Genomic DNA, 24,602 nt, shown 5'->3' on the forward strand with positions numbered 1-24,602 from the left:
GGATGGTACAGACATGTTCAGACATATACCACACATGAAAGAAAATAGACAGAATTACAGTTGACCCTTGAACAATGTGAGGGTTAGGAGTGCCAGTCTCCCCCTTCAGTGGAAAGTCCATACATAACATTTAACTCTCAAAACTTAACTACAGTCATCTCTCAGTATCTGCAGATGCTCAAGTCCCTTATATAAAATAGTGGCCTGGTGCCCGAAATTCATGCACGGGGGTGGAAGGGGGGGGGTGTTCTCTTAGCCCAGCCTGCACCCTCTCCAATCGGGGACCTCTTGAGGGATGTCCCACTGCTTATGGGATCGGGCCTAAACCGGCAGTCAGACATCCTTCTCACAATCTGGGACCGCTGGCTTCTAACCGCTCACCTCCCTGCCTGCCCGATCGCCCTTAACTGCCTCTTCCTGCCTGCCTGATCGCCCCTAACCCCTCTGCCTGCCTGCCTGCCTGATTGCCCCTAACCTCTCTGCCTGCCTGCCTGATCACCCCTAACTGCCTCTTCCTGCCTGCCTGATCGCCCCTAACCCCTCTGCCTGCCTGCCTGATCGCCCCTAACCTCTCTGCCTGCCTGACTGATCGCCCCTAACTGACTCTGCCTGCCTGCCTAATTGCCTCTAACTGCCCTCCCCTGCCGGCCTGATCTTGCCCCTAACTTCTCTCCCCTACTGGCCTGATTGCCCCTAACTGCCTCTGCCTGCCTGATCTCGCCCCCAACAGCCCTTCCCTGCCAGCCTGATCTCACCCCTAACTGCTCTCTTCTGCTGGCCTGATCGCCCCCAACTGCCCTCCCCTGCTGGCCTGATCTCACCCCCAACTGCCCTCCCCTGCCGGCCTGATTACCCCTAACTGTCTCTGTCTTGGCCCCCACCACCATGGCTTTGTCCAGAAGGATGTTGGGCGTCCAGAAGATGGCCGGTTGACCTGGTCTAATTAGCATATTACTCTTTTATTAGTATAGATAGATTATATAGGATAGGATTGCTTAAATGGGGGCAAAAGCCTTTTTCAGCAGGAGGAGATGCTCTTGGAAGACAAAAATACATAATCCCTATATCTGGACTGATAGCCAGCCATATGCACTGTACTGCCAAACTGGTTATTAAAAATTTGAACTGCTTTCGTACACCTTACACCAAACAGCTGTTTCCCTTAAAACCCCTCCTCAGCCCCCACCTTAGGTTCTGCCTTCACAGTTCACCCAGATTAGGTTCTGATTGGTCGGTTTCTATGCCAGTCAGAGTAAAAAACTCCACCTCCCAGGCAGCCATTGGCTCCTCACAGTTCACCCAGATTTAGTTCTGATTGGTCGGTTTCTATGCCAGTCAGCGTCTCCAGGCCTGATCAGAGAGGTGGAGCTGATCAGCAGCTGCCCTAGGCTGCTGGCCAGTGGTCTGAACTGCTGACCTCTCAGAGAGAGAGAAAACCTTGCCAGCAGCCTGGGGCGGCTGCTGATCAGCCCCGCCTCTCTCTCTCTCTAAGAGGTCAGCAATTCATCCCACTGGCCAGTCCCTGCCCACCCGAGCTTGCTGCGTGTGCAGCCTGGCGTTCGGTCGTCCCTTCGGTCATCCCTTCGGTCGTTTTGAATGTTATGGACCCTGGCTCTTTATATATATAGATGGTATAGGACAGTGCATATAGTTGGCCCTCCTCCTACACAGATTCCCAACGTTGGATCAAAAATACTCTCTTCAATCCACGGTTGGTGTAATGTGAGGATGTGAAAGCTGGGATATGGAGGGCTGACTGCATATTTAGTGAAAAAACTCCAAGCCTGCACAGTTCAAACCTGAGTTGTTTAAGGGTCCACTATACACAAGTCAGCTTTACTTGGGGATGTTATCAGTGGAGAAATCAGGCCATTTAAGCAAAAGGAGAATGGAACACTGATTTCCATACCAGTTGCGTAGGACAGCCATGCTTGGAGAAAGACTGTTGTGAGTGGCATCATCAGGGAGAGCCTCTGTCACCTATGTTAGAACTGGGACTGCTTCTCATGTTTATTGAGCAGCTGCTCATTCTAGGTCTTGAGGTGCTACAGTAGACAAAAGCCAGTGGCTCTGCCCTCATGGAGCTTACCCTGTATAACCCTGATATGTTAACAGGCAATCACAATGCCACGGAGGCAGGTGTCACAATGAGGGAACTGGAGAGAGATGTGGTCCCCTAGAGGAGGGACATCAGATGTAAACTCTGAGTGGGGAGAACATCAAAGAAGACTTCCTGGAGGAAGTAACCTCTAAACTAAAACCTGAAGGAAGGATGTTTAGGCAGGAAGAGAGAGGAAGAGTATGCATGGCAGAGGGAATGCATGTGAGAAGGCCTGGAGATGAGAAAGAATGTGGTGAATTTGGGAAGCTGAGAGAAGTTCTGCTGTTGCCCAAATTGCAATCCCCAAGTCTCCCTGAAGGGTTTAATGTGATTTGTGTGGTAGGGTTCCAAAATGCACAAGGGCCCCCAGGATGAAAGATTTTGACTATGGAATGAAAGGTCATCATGATGGGACAGGAAATACTTGTGGTCCCCACCTTCACGTCACAGCCCTCACCTGCACCCTTCTGTTGTGTGCCTGTCTCCAAGTGCTGTGATTTGGGCTTTCATGCCAGCCTGGCCCGCACCTTCCGGACCTACCTCTCAGCCGAGTACAACCTGGAGACCTCTCGCCACGAGGGGCTGGATGTTATTGAGAATGCGGTGGACAACCTGGATTCCAGAAGTGACAAGCACACGGTCATGGACATGTACAACCAGGTCTTCTGTCCTCCACTCAAGTTTGAGTTCCAGCCCCACATGGGGGATGAGGTAGGTTCCTCCCAGGAGCCCGTGCTTGAGACTGCTTCCGTCTGTTCCCCCACGTGCTCCCAGAACATTGGTGGGAGGGGACCATCAGCCTCCAATCCACATGCAGCATGTTTATCTCAGAGGCCTGGGGTCAAGTTCTTGGTTCAAGGGCTTTCCCAGCCAAGGAGTTTACCACTAATACCTTAACCTTACTGGCTCAAGTTCTCCACCCGCAGAATTGCAGGACCTTAGTGCTCCTTAGAATCCCTCCCAGTTACTCTAGTATAGCCCAAGAGAGTCCCATATCTGCATACATTCTTCCCTTCAATCACTGGAGTCTGGGCCTCATCACAGCCACTCTGGCTAATGTCCTCTCGAGGGCACTGCCTGCCCTCCACTACAGGAGGCATACCACCAACTGCGTTTCCTTCAGTGCTGGTGCTGCTCAGATTCTTGCTATATTCTGGGGTGGGAGGGAGGATAAGGCACTGGTCACTGGCCCCAAAGAAGCACTCTAGTTACCCAAGTTTCACAAAATCGTTTATGCAAATAGTTCCCCCCTCTCTCTGGGGCTCAGGCCTTAGTCTTAGAACTGAAGAGATAGCCACAAGACATCATATCTGCCTCCCCATCTCCATTATCTCTACCTCAGGGATATGTGCACAGAACTTTGTCCTAGTGGCCCCTGTCCCTCCACCTAGACATATCCACCTATGTACGTGGGAGTTCGGGGGACCCAGACCAATAGTGCACAAGACCCCACCAGCCTCTGGATCTTGTGAGAGCTCAGCTGGGCCATCCACTGAACTTGCTTGGTGGGAAGGGACAAGGAAGCTCCTTAGCAGAGAGCATTTGCTGGACCCTCCAGGTGGCTCTACTCACTTTCTTCATTTGCAAAGGAGAGTCCTATGTAGGGCTTTCTGCAACACCTGCCCCATCCCTCATGTCCAACCCTTTTATCTGGCCTTGAAAATTCTGACCTCATGTTTACTACTGATGACTGCAAAGTTTGGGTTGCCTAGTTAGTGGTAAATCACTAATAAATAACAGAGCCCTGCTGTTCCTTGTGATCTCAGCTGAGTCACCCCAGGCAGCCCAGGCTGCAGGTGGTGACAGAGCCCTGGGTGGAATGGATGTAGGGAGAACAATATTTCTCTCCACATTTTCTCTCCTCCACCTCTCACCCAATCTACCTGCTGGGGAAGATGGTCTGTGAGAGGCAATCACCTCACAGTTGCCTCTCTGAAGCATCTTCCTGCTGAGAAATAGGAGCACCTGGATCATTGTTCCCCATTCATCGTTCTTTCCATTGGCTTCTTTTAGGTGGTTGCTTTCTTACCATAACTTCCTGCCTGGAAATTAACTAGTCTCACTTTATGAGATTATGTCAGAGCTCTTAGTAAACCCTCAAGAGGGCACAGTGTAGAAGACCATAACTGAGAGGCCACACCTTGCAATTAGAGAGGGTGGCCCCTGGTTCCCATCAGGTGTTACCAGGTATAAGTGGTGTTACCTATGGCAAGTCATTTAAGCTCTCTAAGCCTGTTTCCTCAGCATCTGATAGGGATATTAGTGACTAGTGGTCCAGTACACAGATTCGTGCACATTGAAAGGAAATTAATTAGAAGAAATATTTTAATATCACTATTTGCCCTTTCTCTATAGTAGAAGTGTCAACCAAATTGACAATTGACAATGACAGATCGAAACACGCATGTGATTGGCACCAGCGAGAGCTTTATATGTATTGTGCATGCGCGAGTCAACTTAGCCTTTTATAGATATAGAATAAACTTGCTTAATTAGACCTGCTTTCTGATGTAGCTAAACTTTTTCCAGCCCAGTGAAGCACTCCAACTTCTCTTTCAGGTAATTGTCAGCAACACAGCAGTAAACATCAACATGAAGCTGATTATTATTGTAGATCACGCAGGGAGAACAAAGGGTAAAATATTTAACTGCAGCAGTGTTTGACTATATTCTGTGCAGTGAGAAAACCTGAAGTCATTTTCAAGGTCCACCATTTCTTCTTTCAGTCAGGTCAAGTTTCTAAACTTTCTAAATCTCCATTTTCTGGCTAATGAAAAGAAAATAGGGTTCCATCAAGTCTCCTATCTACTTACTCCAGGACTTCTATGAGGATCAAATGAGATGAAGCACGGGAAAATGCTTCACAGACATTTGGTTACAGTGTGAAATGTTTCCACCTAGCTATAAAGCAAGTCATGTTCCTGGGCTGAAAAAACTGCAAGGAGGCTAATCGTCACTAGGGAGAGGAAGCCGGGTGTTGCTACGTGACATCATTACCCAGTGCCCACAGCGACCGTTTCCAGGCTGGGCTGGGCTGTGGGCCGCATTTTGTGCCATAGGGTCTCAGCGGCATTGGCTGTGATTTGGTGGGCTGTTGCTCCAGGGTGGTGGCGGGGCCTGTGTCCCACTTGGGGGAAGCTGAGTGTTGCTTTGTCGGCGCCAGGTCAATTTGTAAATGGCCAGTGTGCATCATGGCAGCTCCTGCATTGAGCATCTGCCCCCAGGTGGTCAGTGCATGTCATAGCGACTGGTTGGATGGTCAAACACTTAGCATATTAGCCTTTTATATATAAAGATAGCTCCTGCCCTAACTCCACACAGATGATGAGGACACTGGGTGACCGCAAGTGGGTGCTGTTTTTCCTACAGGTGTGCCAGGTCAGCGCTCAGCAGCCCGTCCAGACAGAATTACTCATGCGGTACCACCAGCTGCAGTCCAGACTGGCCACTCTCAAGATAGAGAATGAGGAGGTGAGTGAACCCCTCTGCCCTATAAGGGATTTCCTTACAAAGGCCTAACTTGTTCTGGAGAGTCCACATTCACCAAAGAATACATAAGAAATTAGGGTTCATCTGTAAGATGGACTTTCACACAACCATTAAAATCATGCACACAAAGAATCTTTCAGGGGGAATGCTCACAAGATGCTGAGTTAAAGAAACACAAAGAGAAAGTAAAATTTTATGTTCAGTATTATCATAACTCAGGTAGACTAGAGTATGTGCATATGTATTTGTGTGTATTCATAGGCATAGAAAAAAGACTGGAAGGAAATACTTCCAAATGTAAATAGTGGTTATGTCTGGGTTGTGGATTATTGGTGATTTCTGTTTTCTTTTTGTGTGCTTTTCTCTATTTTCTGTAATGTTATTTATGTTATTTTTATCATCAGAAATAATAATAGGTATTTTAATGTATACAATTAAATAAACAACCCCAGGCACACTAAATGTGTCATGGATTCTGAGCCCCAAGGAACTTCTATCTTACCATGGTCAGCATACCTCCCATGCAGCTGGTGGCACAGGATTACCACTGGGAGGGTACAAATGGAAAGCCCAGCTGTGGTGGTTTCATTCTGATGTAGACTGATGAGGCTAGGTGGGAAAAATTCTATTCCAGCCTGGATGCCTCCATGCGGGGAGGATGTCAACCAACTGGTGGACACCAGGATGTGGGGAGTGTCACTAGATATCGTGGACAGGTTTTTCATTGAGAAGTGCAGTCACAGCAGGCGATGGAAGCCAGGGTCCTGTCTTCACATCTCAAGAGGGCTATCCTGGCAGAGAGGGCGGTTCACTCTGTCTTCATAAAGGACAGAAGTAGGATGAACATGAATGTGAGACAGACTGTCACTCAAGATGATGATGAATCAAAGCAGTCCCTGGGGGGAGGTTTTGTGGAGACAAATTATATATTTGTTTTTCAAACCTGAGAAGACAGAGGAGATGAACAGAGTGTTTTCTTTATTTACTCCTGCCTACATCTTTCCCCGAAGTATTTTAAAGTATTTACATGGAATAGTGTATGGATAATAATGTTAATGGAATTTAAATTGGAAATTAGGGCCACAGAAAGAATGAAGCAAGTGTTCCTCTGTAGAGGCTGTTCATGGTCATGGAATTCTTGATTTGGGACCTGAGCTTCTGTCAGGCTATATTAGAAAGAACTGAGTCGTTAATGTATTCATGCAACAAGTTTTTATTCAATGAATACTTATTCAGGTATTTCTTAAGCATATATTATGTGCTAAACATTGTGCTAAAATGCAGAGTAAAGTGAGTGAACAAGACATCATAGAACCTCCTCTCATGGAGTTTATATTCTACTGAGAAAAGAGAGATAGTAATCAAAATACAAAAGAAAACAAACTAATAAATAATGAGTATGCAGATTATTAGACAGAGATAGGCACTAAGTTAAAAATTGTAGTCAGGGAGCCTGATGTCACCACTTACCATGGTCAGCATACCTCCCATGCAGCTGGTGGCACAGGATTACCACTGGGAGGGTACAAATGGAAAGCCCAGCTGTGGTGGTTTCATTCTGATGTAGACTGTGACATTTAAGTTGAGACCTGAGTGACAAGAGACTTTGAGCAACAGTAATTTAGCAGTGAATGTAGGTACAGTTTCTCCTGTGAGTGTTTTTGGAATGACGCTCCATCAAATTATAGGGTTTGCCATTTAAGCTCAAATCAGTGACGGGGTATAGTGAGGTGAGGGCTCGTGGGCCTTGCATGTGTAGCCTTCCAGGGGTCCCACTCAATCCCAAGGCAGAAGTCAGGATTCTGGAGAAATGACTAGACTGTGGTGTCTCCCTATCTCTCTTCCTCGAAGTTCTCTTTTCTGTGAAGGTTTTGATAGGACTCAGGTGGCAGATAGCCGGAGAGTTCATTCATGGAGGATGGCCGCTCACCTTATCCAGTCTTTGTCCCCATTTTTAAGAGAACCAAGAGTGTTTCTAGTGTTTTCCTTCCTCAAGGGGCATGCCTCCCATATAGTTTGGGGCTAAACTATAACCAGGTAAAGAGAAACAAACCTGAGTTCCTTATTCGTCACAATATTCTCCAAGGCTCTCTCTGGCTGAAGCAATCTAATAAAATGACTTTAGATTGGTCAACCTAGGTGCTCACCCCAGCCAGCTAACTGGCCTTACTTTGCACATCAATATAATGGGAATGATCATCTTTGTCCTGCCTGCCTCCTAGAGGCTTTGTGTGGAAGAAATAAAGTAATGGTTAGGAAAAGGACTTTGAGGTGTCAAAGGCATTCTGAGGGTAAAGGTTTCCTGTCGACATGCTTTCCCAGGTGAGAAAAACCCTGGATGCCACCATGCAGACCTTACAGGACATGCTGACCGTGGAGGACTTTGATGTCTCTGATGCCTTCCAACACAGTCGGTCCACAGAGTCCGTAAAGTCGGCTGCCTCTGAGACCTACATGAGCAAGATCAACATTGCCAAAAGGAGAGCCAACCAGCAGGAGACAGAGATGTTTTATTTTACAGTAAGTGGGCCCAGAACCTGCTGTCTGCTTACCCGCTGGCATTGACTTCTGAAGAGCAGCCCAGGCTAGTGGGAGCCAGTGAAGCCACGTGGGTCAGTTAGACCGACAGTTTTTTCCAACATGCTTCCCAAATTAAGTTGCCTGGCTTGGCTTTGTGAAATGCAGAAATTGAATCACCAGTGATAGTATCGGCATTGATCTTGAATTGATGGTTATTGCAACTTTCCTGTTTTAGGAAAAAAACAGTGTTCAGTAGGGTGAGAGGAAAATGGTAATGGAGCCAAGTGCAAGCCCCAAGTAACAACCCTGAAGTTTAGTGGATGGTTGTCGTGTTGCGTTGTCTAAAATTGGGGTGCAGGCTTTGAAAACAATGCCCTGCATGATCCGTGCAAATTGGTGGTGAGTTGCCAGGCTTTCATGTAAAATTCCAGATGGCTAACATTCCACTTGGCCCCGACCCTCCCCACTGTTCAGAGTGCATTGTACTTGGCTCCTGAGCTAGAGACAGCCTGGAGGTCCCAGGAGGCTTGGGCACATCACTTCTCTGTGCCTGCCTTACCCGTCTCATCTGCAAAAAGAAGAAAATAGATTCCCCAGTGCAGTTGGGGATATTCTACTAGGACTGTCTCTGGGGCCTGCAGAGCCCTTCCTCCTCCAGAGCGGGGCCAGATGAAGAAAGACCTGTTCCGAGGTCCTCTCTGACAGGTCCGATAGAGCACTCTCGCTCAGCCGTGTGCCCCAGGGATGGTTCAGTCTTTGTTGCTCTTGACCCAGAAGCACAGTGGAGCTTTGATGACTGAAGAAGCCCTCTACTCAAAGCTCCCACAGTCCTCACCTGACAACAGCACCTTTCACTGCTCCCGTTCCCCTGAGCTTTCTTTGTGGTCCCAGAACTGACCTGAAATGCCTGCAGTCACGGGACTGGGCAGCCGCTCGGCAGAGCTGGGGGTCTGATGGGGAAGAGCAAAGGAGCAGCCACAGAGCCTCCCTTTCCCCATACTGGGGTCCTTGGGGTGACGTGCTCTCCCTTTGACCTCCCTGTCCCAGAGGTCCATTCGAGAGCAGAGATTGGAGACTTGGCCCTGCGATCTGTAATGTCCTTGTGCCTTGTGTCTTACAGAAATTTAAAGAATATGTGAACGGCAGTAACCTCATCACTAAGCTGCAGGCCAAGCACGACTTACTCAAGCAGACCCTGGGTGAAGGTGAGTCAGGTGGTGGAGGCCTGTGAGGAGGGGCTGTCTTCCCAACTGGGTTCTGTTGTGGCCCCTTGAGCTGTTTTAGCTTGAGACACAGGGCACTTGGCAGAATGAGGCCTGGTACTGGTGCCACCTCCTAGGACTGGGTAGGCTGCTACAGTTTATAATCTATAGCCTTGGTACAAATGCTGAGAGGGGTCCAGTCTGACTGCAGAAATAGGGAGAAAGCACGGGTTTTAATTTAGGTTATGTCGAGGGTCTAAGGCAAAGTGATAAAGGTCCCCCAGTAGGGAATTGGGGTGAGAATACAGAAACATGGGAGTCTTCATTAATGCTTTTCAGCAGATACCCTCTGCCAGGAACTATTGGAGTGTCCAGGATTCTAGGTCCAAAAAAGAAAAATCCATATGTGTAAGGCACGGTTTGGTACTTGAGGGGCCCAAGGACTAGGCTTAAAACTACCCAAAGGTTTCCAATGACAGTTGGAATGAAATCCCAATGACTCTCATAACATACGAGGCCTTATGTCATTTGACCCCTGCCTACTTCCCTGACCTCATCTGCCATTCTCTACTTCCTTACTGTGCTCTTGACACTCAGCACTGTTCAAAACTCATTGAGCTTTTTTCTACCCCAGTGCCTTTGCATATGCTCTTCCCCTGCCTAGAATGCCCTTACTCCAGATCTCAGTATGGACGACTCCTTATCCGTCAGTAACAACACAGATATCACGTCCTCAGTGAGGCTTTCCTTGCCACCTGACCTCAAGGAATCACCACCTCTGTCCCAACATTCTGTTTGATTTTCTTCATCCTACTCATCATCATGTGAAATCACCCTATTTATTATTTGTTCACTTGCTTATTATCTTTGGTCATGCCCCACCCCACTTCAACAATATCACATCCCAAATCAAAGTAGGGACTTCCTTGCTTATTTTGTTCACCACTTTATCCTCAGTGCCTAGAAGAGTGCCTGGCTCATAGTTGGCTCTCAGTTAATAGTCACTGAATGAATGTTGAATGGAAAGGTCACCAGAACATCAATTAGGGCCCAAGGTCAAGGATGTTTTACAGCAAGTTCTGGTGGGCCTGGAACCTGATGTGAGGCTCAGCTGTAGGAGAGGAGCTGACTGGGGTCTCTGAAGCTGCTGGGCCCTGCCTGGAGCACCATTAGCCCCACACTCAGATATACTCTGTGTTCTGTTTGGAGAGGGCTGTTAGTAGAAGGGTGTGCTCCACCAAAAGGAAAGAAAACGTAGACTCCAGGAAATAGAGAGCCAACACGAGAGAGATGAAGGGAATTTCCAAGGTGATGAGGCCAGTACATCCTGAGACAGCTTGAAGCAGGCCTAGAGGTCACCAGGATTTGGGGGGAGGCAGGAAAAGCATTACAAAATGAGCTGTGCTGGGGCACAGGGCTGGCTCTCATTGGCTCATTGGGTGTTTGCCATCCACAGCATGTCCTTGCCCTTTACTAGATCATTCTTTTCTCCTTGTGGGTGCACATCCCAGTGTCTGTGCTCTGGCCACACAAGACCTCCCTTATACTGTCCACTCAGCAGCTATCAAGTGGGCTGCTGGATCTCCAGCAGTTGTGACCCCCATGCTTTAAGGAAATGGATTTCCCAGCCCCAAGGTATTTATAATCTGGCTGGGAGACAGATCATGAATTCATAAAAAGCTAAATAACAATAAAATTGTCACACAGAAAGATTAGATGAATTGCCAAGTGGAGAGCACGGATTCTGAGGGCAATGAGACAGGAGAGGAAGAGATCACCATGGGCCCAGGAGAACTGGAAATGCTTCAAGGAAGGTGAATAGCTAGGGGTTGGAGGAATAACCAGGGCTTTAAAACTAACACCAATGGAAATTTTTCAATTAACTTTATTCATATGTAACATATATACAATAAGATGCACCCATTTTATGTATAGAAATCGGTGTTGATAGACATATACGCCCAGGTATAACCACTCACATCAAGATGCAGATCATCTCCATCACCCCAAAAGGTCTCTTGTGCCTCTTTGCAGTCATTCCCCAAGCTACCACTGCTATGATTTCTATCACCATAGATTATCTCAGTGTGTTCTAGCTGGTGAGGGCTGGGGAACTTTGGGCCGGGGGGGGGGGGGGGGGGGAGAGGGGAAGGGCAAGGATGGAAATGTCCTGTATCCTGATTTGGGTGGTGGTTATAAATGGGTGTATATATTTGTCAAAATTCACTGACTTGAGGGGAAAGGGTGAGGAAGAATCAGTTGTTTCTTCGTTTCCTCCCACCCCTCTACATGCTGCCCATCCCGACATTTCAGTATTGGGCCAGGTGAGTGGGGCCATTGAGGAGTGTGGGAAACAAGGAGGGAAACACCACAGCAGGAATGGAGTAAAAGAGGCAGAAAGTCCTAGAGAGGAGATTGGTGAGTGTGTGACATGTGAGTTGGTGGCTACTTAACTTTAATTTCAAGATCAGATGCCCTAGGTTTAGAAAACTAGATATTCTTTGAAAAAATAAGATCCCAGATGAGAAAGTGCTTCTCTCTAGCTCCCCCATGAGTGATCTCAGATGCAACCTGAATGGCCTTAATGAAATACTACTAATAAGAGTTTTGCTTGGAATAACTCCAAAAAAGAAAAATTCATATGGCCCCACTCACCTGGCCCAATACTGAAATGTCAGGATGGGCAGCATGTAGAGGGGTGGGAGGAAACGAAGAAACAACTGATTCTTCCTCACCGGTCTTGCAAGTTTATTGAGCCCTTAGACACACCTTGCTCTGAGATGTGATTTACCAGTCCTTTCTCTGAGTGTTGAGCTGAATAGCAACAAGAAACTGCAGGAAAACGTAGCTTCTGAAGTATAAGGGCAGCTGAGAAAGAGCCATCTAGAAGACTCACCACTGTCCTGTTCTCTAGTAAGCCAGCAGTGGGGAAGCCACTGTATTCCTTTCGATAACTGAGATGGGGGCGTTTTAATAAAAATTTTGTTTTTGTTTTAGATTAGTCTTAGATTTACAGAAAAGTTGCAAAGGAAGTACAGAGTTCCCATGTACTCCATGTCCGATTTCCCCTATTATTAACACCTTACATTAGTACAGCATATTTATCACAATTAATGAATATTGGTACATTATTATTAACTAAAGTTAATAAATTACAGAATTAATGAAAAAAACTGAAGCCGAGACCAAATCTTTTTGTTGTTGTTGTTCAGTGCATGATAAAGGTGTATGTGGATGCTTAGGACATTGGGTGAAAGGGAGACTTTTCAACCAGGAGAATTTGCACCAACTTAGACTGATAAAGTTCTTGCCCATTGGGCAAGGGGAGGCATGGAATAAGCAGGCCAAAGAGCTGAGAAGTTTGGCTAATTTCATTCTTCCAAGTATCAATGGATGGTTCACCTTTACCTGAGTGCATTGGCTTCCATTCAGTAGGAAGCCCTTCTAAGCGTGGGGCAAGAAGAGGGTTAGACCTGCATCAGTGGCCTTATTTCATATGAGAGCTATTTTGCATGGGGAGGAGCAATCTGGAAATTTTGAAAACGGGAGAAATATGGGGCCAAATGGAGTACTTTGCCTGAAAAAATACAATTGTGTGAGTTTTTTTAATGAAATAAAGTATTATGTTGAATGCTTTGCCAGCATTCTATTCTCATAAGTTAGGGGAAACACAAAGTCTTTTGGGTCACCTTCACTTAGAAGTGAATTTTTGAACATGATCAATTCCAGACACATAAATAAAAAAGCTCCTGTGTGCCCCACAAATTGGCATTCTTGTTATAAATAATATCACTGCCACATCTTGGGAGCAAGAGCGCCCACCCTTATATGCCTTTGGTTGTTGCTATGCTGTTTTATTGGCCAGAAAATTCTTAGTTTATCATCTCTGAGTCTTAGATCTTTGACCTTTTTATTGCTCTGGGTAGTCTGTAATCTCCAGGGCTTACACACAAGATACAGATGGTTTTGCAATTTACTAGAGCCCCTCAAGGATGAATGGTGCATCGTCTATTAAAGGGAAGGGACATAACCTTTCAGGCCAAGATTTAATCGTGCATTACTGAGCACAGTGTCCACCAGGACCAGGCAGTCTGACCTTTTAGAAAATGACTGAGCCACTGAGTATAAAATATTTCTTTTTAATCTCAACAGGTCTCAGAAGGTAAAGGGCAGAGCATTTTTTATTTCTGATATTTGTTAGAAGTTGAGACAACAGACTCCAAAAGATGCTGGTGATGGGGTTCTTGAGAGCTGGGGTGTGGTCTAAAGCTGAGTGTGTATTAGAGTCCTTACCAGAGGAAAGGCTGCCTGAGTGTGTGCTGGACTTCCACCACAGGACCTAACCCTCTGATCCCTTCCCTCCATGCCCTGTCTGTCCCTTCATCTGTCCATCCTCTATGTATACAAGACAGACAAGGTTCCTGCCCTTATGGGGAAGAGACACCTCAAACAGTAAACAAACTACAAAGAATTATAACTGTGATAAGTGCCATGAATGGAAAATTTGGCCTGAGATCAGTAGGGGGAGGGGCAGCAATGGGGTGGCCTGCTTTAGGTTGGGTGATCAGAGAGGCCTCAAAGGGGAGGTGCTGGTTAAGCTGAGGCTGAAAAGAGAAGGCATCAGTCACCTGAAAAACTGGGGAAAGAGTGTTGAGACCGAGAGAACAGCACGTGCAAAGGTGCGGGGAATACATGGAGGAGGTGGAGCAGGAAACTCCCCCTGGGTCCCCTTCACAGTCAGCGCAGGCCGCTGGCTCAGCCCTTTCATGGGTTGCCATTGGCTCCTACTCAGGGTCTTGGGTCCACGTGAAAATTCTCCTCAGCTTGGTGTCTGATAGGAAGTTGCCCCAGACCCCAGACACACAATCAAGTTTGTTTTACCTGACTTTTCTATTCTTCTGCTTTGGTCTGGCTCCAGTTCAACCAGCTTCAACCAGCTTCAGTCACTCTTGTGACTGCTTGTGGCTTTGATCAGGAATTAAGGAATTGTGTTTTGGTTTGTTCTAAGTTCTATTTTCAGATCTCTGTTACTCTCTTCCTCCCCTTATATCTCTCCCTAGCTCCATTCAGCATTGTTTTCTATAGGGAAAATAAATGCTCGGTTCTTCCTTTTAAAAAGTCCCTTCATGTGACTGCTGGATGGGGTTCTAGAGTCTAGAGCTGTGCTGTCCAATATGGTGGCCACTACCACATGGCTATTGAGCACTTGAAGCGTGGCTAGTCTGAACTGAAATGTGTAAAGTGAACACCAGATTTCAAAGTTAGTGCCCCCTCCAAAGAATACAAAATATCTTATTTTTATGTTGATCTGTGTTGAAATCATAATGTTTTTTATGTGTTAGATTAAATACAATATATTATTAAAATTAATCTCACCTGTTTCTTTTGACTTTTTGTAATGTGGCTACTAGACATTATGGCTTGCATTATATTCCCATTGGACAGCATGGCCTAGAGGTCTGCTCCTGCTCCATGAAAGGAATGAAGTACTGAATCATGCTGTATAGAAGGACTTCAAAAGCATTAGGTTTAGTGAAAGAAGCCAAATGCAAAAGGCCACATCTTTCATGATTCCATTTGTAAGAAATGTCCAGAATAAGCAGATCTGTAGAGGCAGAGAGTGGATTAGTGGATTCATGGTTTCCAGGGGCTTGAGGTAAGAAGACGGAGAGACTGTGAATTGGCACCAGGGATCTTTCTCATGTGATGGAAATGCTCTAACATTGAATTGTAGGTGACGGCTGCACAACTTGGAATATTAACTAAAAATTATTGAAGTGTATTTCAAGTGGGTGAATTTTATGATATATAAATTATACCTCAGTAAAACTGTTCAAAATTAAAATGGGGGCAATCTAGGAGTCCAGGGGGGGTATGGGAGCTGGAGATAAGATTAGGGAATCCTCAGTAAGCATTTGAGATCACCTAGAGAGGGTGCACAGAAAGAGAAGAGAAGGAGGTGCGGGTATATGTTCTGGGGGCATTCCGACATTTAGAGGTTGGATGTGGGCAGATGAGGAGGTGACAACGAGAGAAACTGAGGAACAGCCTGGAGGGTAGGAAGGACACCCGAGATAAGAACCTGGGAAGTGTGGATCCATGCAAAGCAAGAGGAGTACGCTTCTAAGAGGAAGGGAGCAATGAGCTGAGTTGTGCCGAGAAGTCAGATAAGAGCAGAAAGGGCATTGGACTCAGCCACGCAGAGGCAGAGCCGGCTCCATGGAGTGGTGAGGACAGAAGCCACTGCAGTTGGGGAGGGAGGAGGGACAGTGACTGACAGCTCCTTCGGGAAGTGCTGCTGTACGGAGAGCTGAGAAATGTGGACGTAGTTAGAAGGAAAGTTAAAAAGCTAGCATATACATATCCAGAATATGTCTATATGTGAATGGAATGATCTAGAAGAGAGGGGATAGGTAATGCTAGCTAGAGAGAGAGGAGGCACTTGCAGGAACAGGGCTCCTGAGAAAGGTAGAGGGATGGGACCCAGAGCACAGGGAGAAGCCTGGGCTTTGGCAGAAGCAGGATGCTTCCTCAGGAGGGCCAGCAAGTAGCAGGTGAGTGGGTGGGTGCAGGTAGGTGGGCAGGTCTCTTGGAGGTAACACCAAGACCCCATCTTACTGATTTTTCTTTTCCACGGAAGGAAGTGAGCAGGTCCTCAGCTATGAATGAAGGCAGCAGGGATGGGAGGGGGTAGCAGGGCTGAGGAACAACAAGTAAGTATCTTGTGGCTGATACACTTCAGGGCCACTAAATCGTTATTGATATAAAGCAATGCACAGTCACCGGGCTTTAGTGTACAGAGGGAATCCCCTGGGGTGCTTGTTAAAATGTAGATTCAGGGGTTCTTATCTCAGAGATTCTGACTTAGGAGGCCCATGCGAGAGCCCAGAAACCTGCATTTTTAGTAAGGGTCCCAGGTGGGACAGACTGTAGTTTGAGAACCACTGAAAAAAATGTATGTGAACAATAAAAACGAAATGTATGTGAACATAGCCCCACCAATAGGAGGTACTTGGGATGTGATAACAGGCAGTTCTTTCCAACAGACCATACCTTAGGCATGGTTTTGTTCTTCATTTCACAAATAATCAAGACCAGTTATTTTTTGTTTTTAGAAAAAAAAAAGAATGTTCTCTGGTTAAAAAAACAACTAAACATCAATATATACCTTTCTTTCCAGGGGAAAGAGCAGACTGTGGCACAACCAGGTAAGAGCTGGGCATCTTGTTTTCTCTCACCTATCACCCTGCGGTGGGAGGGAAGGAAGTGGGAGGAGTAGGAGAGGAGGGGAAGGGAAGGTGGAAAACAGACTCTGCTGAGAGCTCAGATGGGCTGGGGTTTCTGAGAGCGGGACAGCTCTTCCCTACTGTCCCGAGGGGATGGTGTTTTTGTGGCTGTTCTGTTGCTTCTAGCCTTAGATGGAAGCCATGCCCCCTGCAAGCTGGTGATGGGGAGGGTGTTTTCAGAGCTGTTATGGGTCAGTGGGCTATCCCCCCGTCCATGGCACTGGCCATCCAGTGGGGCAGTAATATGTATTGCAGTGGCTGAGGGCAACCAGTAGAGGCCAGAGGCTGTGTGGTAGCGGTTGACTTGTCTTCCTATCTGTTATATGGCTGCTGAGCAAACTGCCCAGCTGAGCTGGGGGGCCCAGCCTAGGGTCCGCATTTGCCAAGGCTTTGGATTTGGCTGGAATTGCACACATCTGGGCATATGCATGCGCATACCCACATAAGCGTGCGCAGACGCCCTGAACCCTGGCTTTGGGCCTCACCCGCACTTGGATGGGGAGTCCCTTGTGAAAATAACAAACGGGCAACTCTGCTTTCTCTCCAGCTTGCTCAGCATTACCCTTTGCGCTTTCCCCTGAGCAGACCAGAGCCAGTGAACACTTTCCACTCAGCAGCTGGTAGCTGACGGCTGACTTCAGCGACTGGACCATTTCTCCACTTTCAGAGTTTAGATCCATAAGCAGGCCTGTCATTGCCCAGGTTGTTCTTAGAGCCCGTCTGTTCGGAGCTCCCAGCAATAGCTCTCCTACTGCCCAACATGCATTCAGCCATGACCTAGAGGCCTGCCCTTTTCCATCAGGTGCCTCATCCTGGGCCTGGTGACCTGATCACATCCTTTCCCCACAAATTCTTCCCTGTGATCCAGAATCCTGGAAAGCTGTCATACTTGGCAGGAGGGAGGATGAACCCTGTACTCTCTCCTCATCTGGAAGGGAATTGGCTGGGAAGAGGCTTGGAAAGCCCTGGAGGTTTCAATTTGCCAGGCCCAGGATGGTGGAGACACAGGGCTGTCCAGAAGCTTAGCCTGTGCAACTGTCCCTCTAGGCCCAGAGGTCTGAGAACATCTGGATGATTCATTATGCCAGGCAAGGACCTCTGGCACAAGGGTCAGCAGATGTGCAGGGTCACTTTCTAAGGAACTTGTAGAAACAGACAATTTATTTATTTATTTATTTATTCATTCATTCATTCATTCTGGCAGAGGGTGTTATCATAGTCCCAAAACAACAGAAGCCACATTTTACACCAAAATTTACAAATGGTAAAATAGATGGGGGATGAATTGAATTGTTCCTCACTTCCTGTGAATTCCTAGAATTTACGTGGGAGAAGATTGTTGCAGGAGAGAGCTGTAATCAGTCCTTGGCCAGGTCCCAGGATCTGCCTCAGAGAAAAGTTGAGGGTTGTTTTTTTATTTGGGGGGTGGGGGTGGATATTTTGCTTTTTAATGAAGCCCACCAAGATGTTGTCTTCCATACCCTCTTTGACCTAGCACCTGGGAAACCCAAGTTAGGATTACTAGGCCTCCCACTCAGACACATTGCATATATTGAAACCCCAACCTTCTGTGCTCTTGTCCTTGGCCAAGGTCAAAGGCAACTTTGTTAGTAAACTAAAAGCTTCCCCTTACTTTCACAAATCATTTTTAACTTATTGTGCAATGAATTGTCAACTTGGTAATGGTTTTTAAGTTAATCTGAAAGGCCCTGGGTGAGATGTTTCTATACTGTGGCTCTCTATTTCCTGTGGTTTCCTGTCCAAGGTCAGTGTCATTGTGGATAATCATTTGAGCAGGTCCCCTCAGCCAAGTCACAGCTGGCCTTGTATAGATAGACCAGTTTTTGCACATGAGCTTTTTATCATACTTAAGAACCTTATCTTATGATAGTCCATATTCATAATAGCCCTGTAATTTAGGCTGAACAGACACAATAATGCATTTGAAAAGTATATGGTAAATGTCAAAGCCAGATGCAAGTGTAAGGTTTGGTCATTCACACTAAAGACTGTCTTCCCTAATCCAGGTTGATTTGCCCCTGTGGTCTGGATTAGAGGTGAAATCACTGGAGATTTCTGTCCAAACAGATACAACCCAGTGCACACCCATGCACAGCCTCCAAGAGCGTGACCACCATTGAACTGCAATATTTGGACGTTGACACCCATGTACATTGAGTTATCTAGGGAAGACTCCAATCACCGTCCTTTTGGTCACAGTAATTTTGAGGCCAAGTGCTGTGTTGCCAGCTTATGTTAATTTTCATCTTGGTTGAAAGGCAGAAAGGGGACATTGGTCTCTGGTTTCTCTTTCTTCCTCTCTGTGGCTTTCTCTGTTCCCGTTTTCCCTGCCTCTCTTTCTTTCTTTCCTTTTTGCTCTGCAACTGAGCAGCAGAAGAGATGGAAGGCTTAGGCTGCCCCACTTTCCTTGGCTGAGCTGCCCCCCTGCTCCCCACTTTGTGCCCCACCCAGCATTTCAGTAAGTCGGTATCTATTTGGTGTCATGCAAAGTTGGGATAGCTACGTTTCCTTGTCAGATTCCAGTCAGTGCACAGAGCACACACACAGAAAGAAATCCCTGTGATTCCAACAGTCCTTGGTTTTTGTGGATTTTTGTAGGAGAAATGGGGAAAAGTATCCTATTTTCCCTTTATTCCATTTTATCAACTTAAAGGAAAAAAATATCCTTAGGACTTATTTTAAGGAAATCCACCAGCTGGGCACCTGGATATTTTGATATGGGGTGTCCAACACCTGCATTAAGAGTCTATACTCTCGCTGACCATGGGAGTTAATAGATAATTTAATGCTACTGCTGAATGTTCTGTAATAAAATCAGTTTCCCAGTTTTGCACTCACACATGAACCTGGAGTAGGAAGAGCTGACTTCTATTCATTCCCATGACTGAGGGCAAGTTTCTTAATCTCTCATCAGCTCATTTGCCTTATGTCTAACGTGGGTTTAATAATTCTTACTTAACTCACAGCATTGTTGTGAGGGTATAATACCATGTGAGATAAGGAAATGACCTGAGAATGTGCAAAAACAGAAATGCAAATCACTATGAGGACAAGTTAGCAAAGTTGCTATCCTCAAGTTATTCCAAATTTCCAGACTTGAAACCTATGGCCCTGTGTCACATTTTTTGGCACTCTGTTTTGAATTTGGAAATTAAAAAGCAGATCTATTGTAAGAAATACCAGCCCTATATACCCACATCCTTAAAAATAAATAACTTACAAAACAGAAATGACATGGACTTAGCTAACCAAATTGACAAAAGATCCAAGATGGGCTCGAAATAATTTTGCCTGTTGTTTCTTTTCAAAATTTTGGTCTGTGCTGTTATTTTGGTTCCAGTGTTTGGGTGGCATGATATGTGGATTCAGCTGTGTCTTTGCCCATGCATGTCCTGGAGCTAGCAGCATTTGCTCAATACTCAAACGCCGAGGAGAAGTTGGTTAGCGCTTCTAGGATGGCTGGGCTATTGAGGAGACACGCACAAGGCCAATGGGCAGAGGCAGCATGACTCTCGTTCGCCTGGATTGGCTCCAAAGCCCATACGATTTCTTGCCCATTTACAGAACTCAATCAAGGCCTGGGGACCAGGTCTTTGCTCATCCTGTGTGGACATTATCTGTGCCTGGCTGGGTCCCTACTTGTTGTTTCCCAAATTGTGAACCGAGCCATTTGAAAATGAGCTGCCTCTTTGGATGTGGGGGCCCTCCTCCTAACCTCAGAGCCCTTTGCCCTGGAAGGCTGGCAGCATGAGTCAGGCCAACTTGGGTGGCGAAGATGAGCAAATAAGCAACCCAGGCATATGCATGGTGAGCAACTCTGGAAACTGGTCCAGTGTTTGTGGCTGTTTCACTGTTCCTGGTGGACTGTGTTGCGGTTTCCCCTCCCTGTGGCCAAGAGTGGAGCACAGGGACTGGAGATCCTAAAGCAAAGCAAGACACTTTCAACCTGACCCTATGGGTCCTCCACTGGCAAGGGTTAATGGGAGGGGCAAGTCCTTGGCTGGAAATGAAGTGTCCTCAGGCTCCATGACTGCCTCAGTGGGGAAAATCTTGGATTTGGAGCTAAAGAGGCCTGGGTTTGGGGCCTGGCTCTGCCAGTTCCCCTCTCTAGGTCTGTTTTTGCCTCTTTGAAAGGAGGCTGTACATACAGGATTGAGCTGACGTTAAGTGTGGTAATGGAGTTGAAAGTGCTGTAATCGAAGTGTACTTGACTGAAGGACAAGATATGATCATCATCCTGGGTCACCCCAGGACCCCAAAGAAACTGCAGCCTCCCTCCTGGCATCAGTTTCTTCATCTCTAAAATGAGAATAATAATTGCCTGGCTCTTAGATCAATGGAATAAAGATTAGTCAAGTGCATTTGAAATGCCAAGAGGCATTAGGAAGATCAGTGCCCTGGTACGTTGGGAGTTGAGACTTGGTGATAAATTTAAGCCAAAATAATGAAAATTAACCCTTCCAATCATCTTTGGAAGTCTCTTGCTTTCTCGGGCTACAGATTCCATCTCTCCCCTGAGTCCCCCTCCACGTGGTCAGCTTTGCAGGATGACAGCCTCTGATGGAGGTTCAGTGGTTTCCCAGACGCATACTATCTCCCCGCTACGATTTAGAATGCATTTGTGTTACACGAGTGTTGCTCCTGCCTGACACTGGGGTAAATTAAGATCCCCTAAACACCCAAAGGCCTTCCGATGGAGCATTGGACGCCACTGTGCAGGGGTTCAGGGGCTTCCATCTGCATTTTGTGTTCTCCTCTGGTCGTGGGTTTTAAAAGCATCTTTCCCAGTTGTATGTTTACATTGGTTACTTTCTTGATTTCTTTTGTTCCGTTTTCCCCTAGGCCCCCCTGTCTTCCCCCTAAACCACAGAAAATGAGGAGACCTAGGCCTCTCTCAGTGTGTAACCATAAACTATTTAACGGCTGTATGGAAGCGTTCATTAAGGTACTTGTTGGGAGCCGCAGAGTCCGCGAATATGCCCAATGTAACGGCAGCCTTTCTCCACCTCCTCCCCTCGGCCAGCAGCCCTGCCCCCACCTACCAGAACTTTCCACCTGTGCCCTTGACCTGGCGCTATGGCGAACTAGTTCCTCCCTGCAGTCTGCGCTTAGCTTCAGTGAGGGCTTCTAATCAGAGCTGCTTTTGTCTCTGACCAGTGCCTTGCTGTGATTCTCAGGGGTAAGATCATGGTGAAGTCCATGTGGGGCTGAGATGCCAGCATGGTGCTCCCTGCCAGCCCCATGCTGTTGCTCTGGAACTGTGGTCCTCACTAGCTGAAGGGACAGTCAGATAAACCCCTGCCTCGCTTCACACCCACGTCTCCCAAGAAGAGCTTGGTTGGAAGCAACACAAAGAAAATCCCTGCAGGCAACAGTGTGATTTTATTTTTTAGTCAAGACTATACCAGCAAAGGAAACAAAATCTGTGTGACAAAACACCCTCCTACCCAGTTTTGCTTCTTATAAGGTGGTTGGGAGAAGGGAGAAGAGCTGAGGCAGTTCCTTTAGAATTCCCGGTTAACCCTTTATACCTTAAATGAAAAAAGAAAGCGGTTCAACTAGATGAGTTTCGCTTTTCTTGCTTCTTGGACGCTAAGGGTGCAGGACCAAGCCACCTGATGAAATGGCTTGGGCAAATTCAGCTGGTGGTGGAGTTGACAGGGCAGCAGGTGGGGAAAGACTGAGGAAGGAGAGACTCACTCTTAGCATTAGCCAAGGGGAGCAAGAGAGAGGGTCCCCGCCAGTTACTTCAGAGCTCACCACCATCCAATGGAGCCACTTTCTGCAGAAAAGAAGGCTGGTGTCCAACAGGGAAATGTATGGCTTTTGGGCTTTGCTGACAGTTTGGGGTAGTGGAGGCTCCCCTGCCCTGCTCTCTATCCTCCATCCTCAGGGTGCACCCAGGACTTGCAGAGGGGTGGGGCCCAGGATGCCTTGACCTCAGGACTGTCTCTGCCTGGGAGCTGAGTTCTGGGGAAAGGACAGTGGGGCACAAGTGAGACTGCCCAATGGAGATCAGGGAGGCTGCTTCAGGATACCTCAGAGGAGTGAGGCATGGAGTCCCAAAAGGTGGGGTGCTGTTGGGTGCATCAGGAAAGAGGTCCTATTTGGAAGTGTCCCTGAGTGAGCACTCTGCCATCTCATAGGTCACAGGAGGATGAGGCTGTGTCAGAAGGGTCCTTCTTTCTTCAGCCTCTCTCCTCTGCCAAGACTGCACCCGGCAGGCACCTCGGAAAAGCCCCTCTCCGTAGCTGAGCAGGGCTGAAAGGCGTCGAAACTCTCCTCCCTGCCCTCCAGGAGCTTCAGGTGTCAGTCAGGAGGATTTCGACACAGAAAGCTGAAAGTGTAAGGCGATTCAGCTGCGCACTTGGTGAATTATCCCCATGGAAACAAGCTCCGTGTGAGCTCAGAGCAAGGAGAGCTGTGCTCAATGCAGCAAGGAGGCTTCAGGAGGAGGCAGGGCTTTGAAAGGAGAGTAGGACAGAGGAGTCCCTGAAAGGAGAAACAGAATAAGGAAGGCTCAGAGACAGGGACGCCTTCTCCACTTTGCTCAGCAGTTTGGAAATGGGCGATGAGTGAGAACGGGGAAGGAGCTGACGCTTACCTGACAGGATTGGAAAGATAAGTGTTCTGCCTGAAGAAATAGTCTCTTAGTAGGCAGCTCCTACATAATTGAGACCACCAGGTCATCCTACTTTATTCATCCTGATAAACACATCAGAACTTCTCCAGCCACATGAGAGTTTGCCCCTTGAAGGTGGCTACCCTGGGCAGCTACATTCTTATGCTTAATGATATGGTATTGCTTCAGCTGGCCAGTCTTCCTCGGAGCCTGCAGCATGGCCTTTGTCAGTGGTGCCAAACTTTGTGTTAGGGTGGACACCCTGGTCTTTCAAAGCTCGGCTTTGCAATGCCACTGGAGGTACAAAATGGCAAGAGGCACATGCCAGAGTGGGGCTGGTGGATCCCCCCCACCCCAAAGAGGGACACCCCAAAGCACTGATCCATGACACAGCCTCCTCAGGGGACTATTTGACTGAAAAAGAAAGAGATATGTTTAATGATTACATTTCTGTATAGTTACACTGTACTTATGCCACATGCTGTCAGTGCAGTTCAGCAAACTCCTGCGCACCTGCTGTGAGGGAGGTAGTGTGTAGACAAGCTTGCATGCAGCCTGGTCTTACTCTCAAGGATTATTAACTTTCACAGAATGAGAAGGCAGTGTAACATAGTCAATTCTTCACCCTCTGAACAGAATTTAACTTTCTCTTATGATTCACATGCTTTCTGGAAGAATATTCTGCATGGATTAAGAACCCCCAGCTTTGAAATGCCAAACCTGTGAAAGGCTTTCCAATAAAATAACATCACAGGGGCCCCATGATTATGATGGTTTGCAGGGTGTAAAATGTCCGGCCTGTGGGCTATATCATTTGGTCTGGCCCTGCCAAAGCAACTGCAGATGGGACTCGAAATTCAATAAATCTAGGAGAATAGATAATTTTTCATAGCAACATAATTTTTAAGTTGATAATTTCATATGGTCCACAAATAATGTTATAAATATCCAAATGGCCCTTGGCAGAAAAAAGGTTCCTCAGGCCTGGTTTTGAGGGACAAGGAAGCATCCCCAAGTTAAGAAGGACAGATAAATTTTGCTGGAGTTATATAATACATTTCTAGGGCCCTACCTTTTTGAATTGACCTTTTTCAGAATCCTTGATTTTTTTCTTCTCCTCTCAGATAGAAAGAAACCCAATTTTTATTATAAAATTTGAAGCCTGGGAGGTCTGCCCCTGGGCAGAGGGCGAGTCCTCACCCTGTATCTATAAAATAAGAATGGTAATTACCTACCTCACAGTGTGTGATACTATTAGCACAAATGAGCTGAGAGATGTCATCTTTCCAGAGCACTGCCTGGCACCCAGTGAGCTCTGTGGACGTGTTGGCTGTTGTCATTGTCATTAGCTGTTAGGAGAT

The 24,602-nt window shown here is 46.9% G+C and overlaps 1 protein-coding gene across 4 annotated transcripts in view; it reads left to right on the plus strand.

Annotated features, from left to right (window-relative positions):
* SRGAP3 (SLIT-ROBO Rho GTPase activating protein 3) overlaps nt 1–24,602 on the plus strand; it is a 238,788-nt gene that overhangs the window by 180,333 nt on the left and 33,853 nt on the right. For 3 of the 4 annotated variants that reach the window (XM_079795105.1, XM_079795107.1, XM_079795106.1), the window contains 6 exons: nt 2,591–2,812; nt 5,471–5,572; nt 7,913–8,110; nt 9,231–9,315; nt 16,493–16,520; nt 21,462–21,564. In XM_079795105.1, coding sequence (XP_079651231.1) covers nt 2,591–2,812; nt 5,471–5,572; nt 7,913–8,110; nt 9,231–9,315; nt 16,493–16,520; nt 21,462–21,564 — 738 coding nt within the window. The remainder of the gene's footprint in view (nt 1–2,590; nt 2,813–5,470; nt 5,573–7,912; nt 8,111–9,230; nt 9,316–16,492; nt 16,521–21,461; nt 21,565–24,602) is intronic. The other variant, XR_013814851.1, reaches the window with a different exon arrangement.

The sequence above is a fragment of the Cnephaeus nilssonii genome, assembly GCF_951640355.1.
Source record: "Cnephaeus nilssonii genome assembly, chromosome: 17".
Classification (NCBI taxonomy): domain Eukaryota; kingdom Metazoa; phylum Chordata; class Mammalia; order Chiroptera; family Vespertilionidae; genus Cnephaeus; species Cnephaeus nilssonii.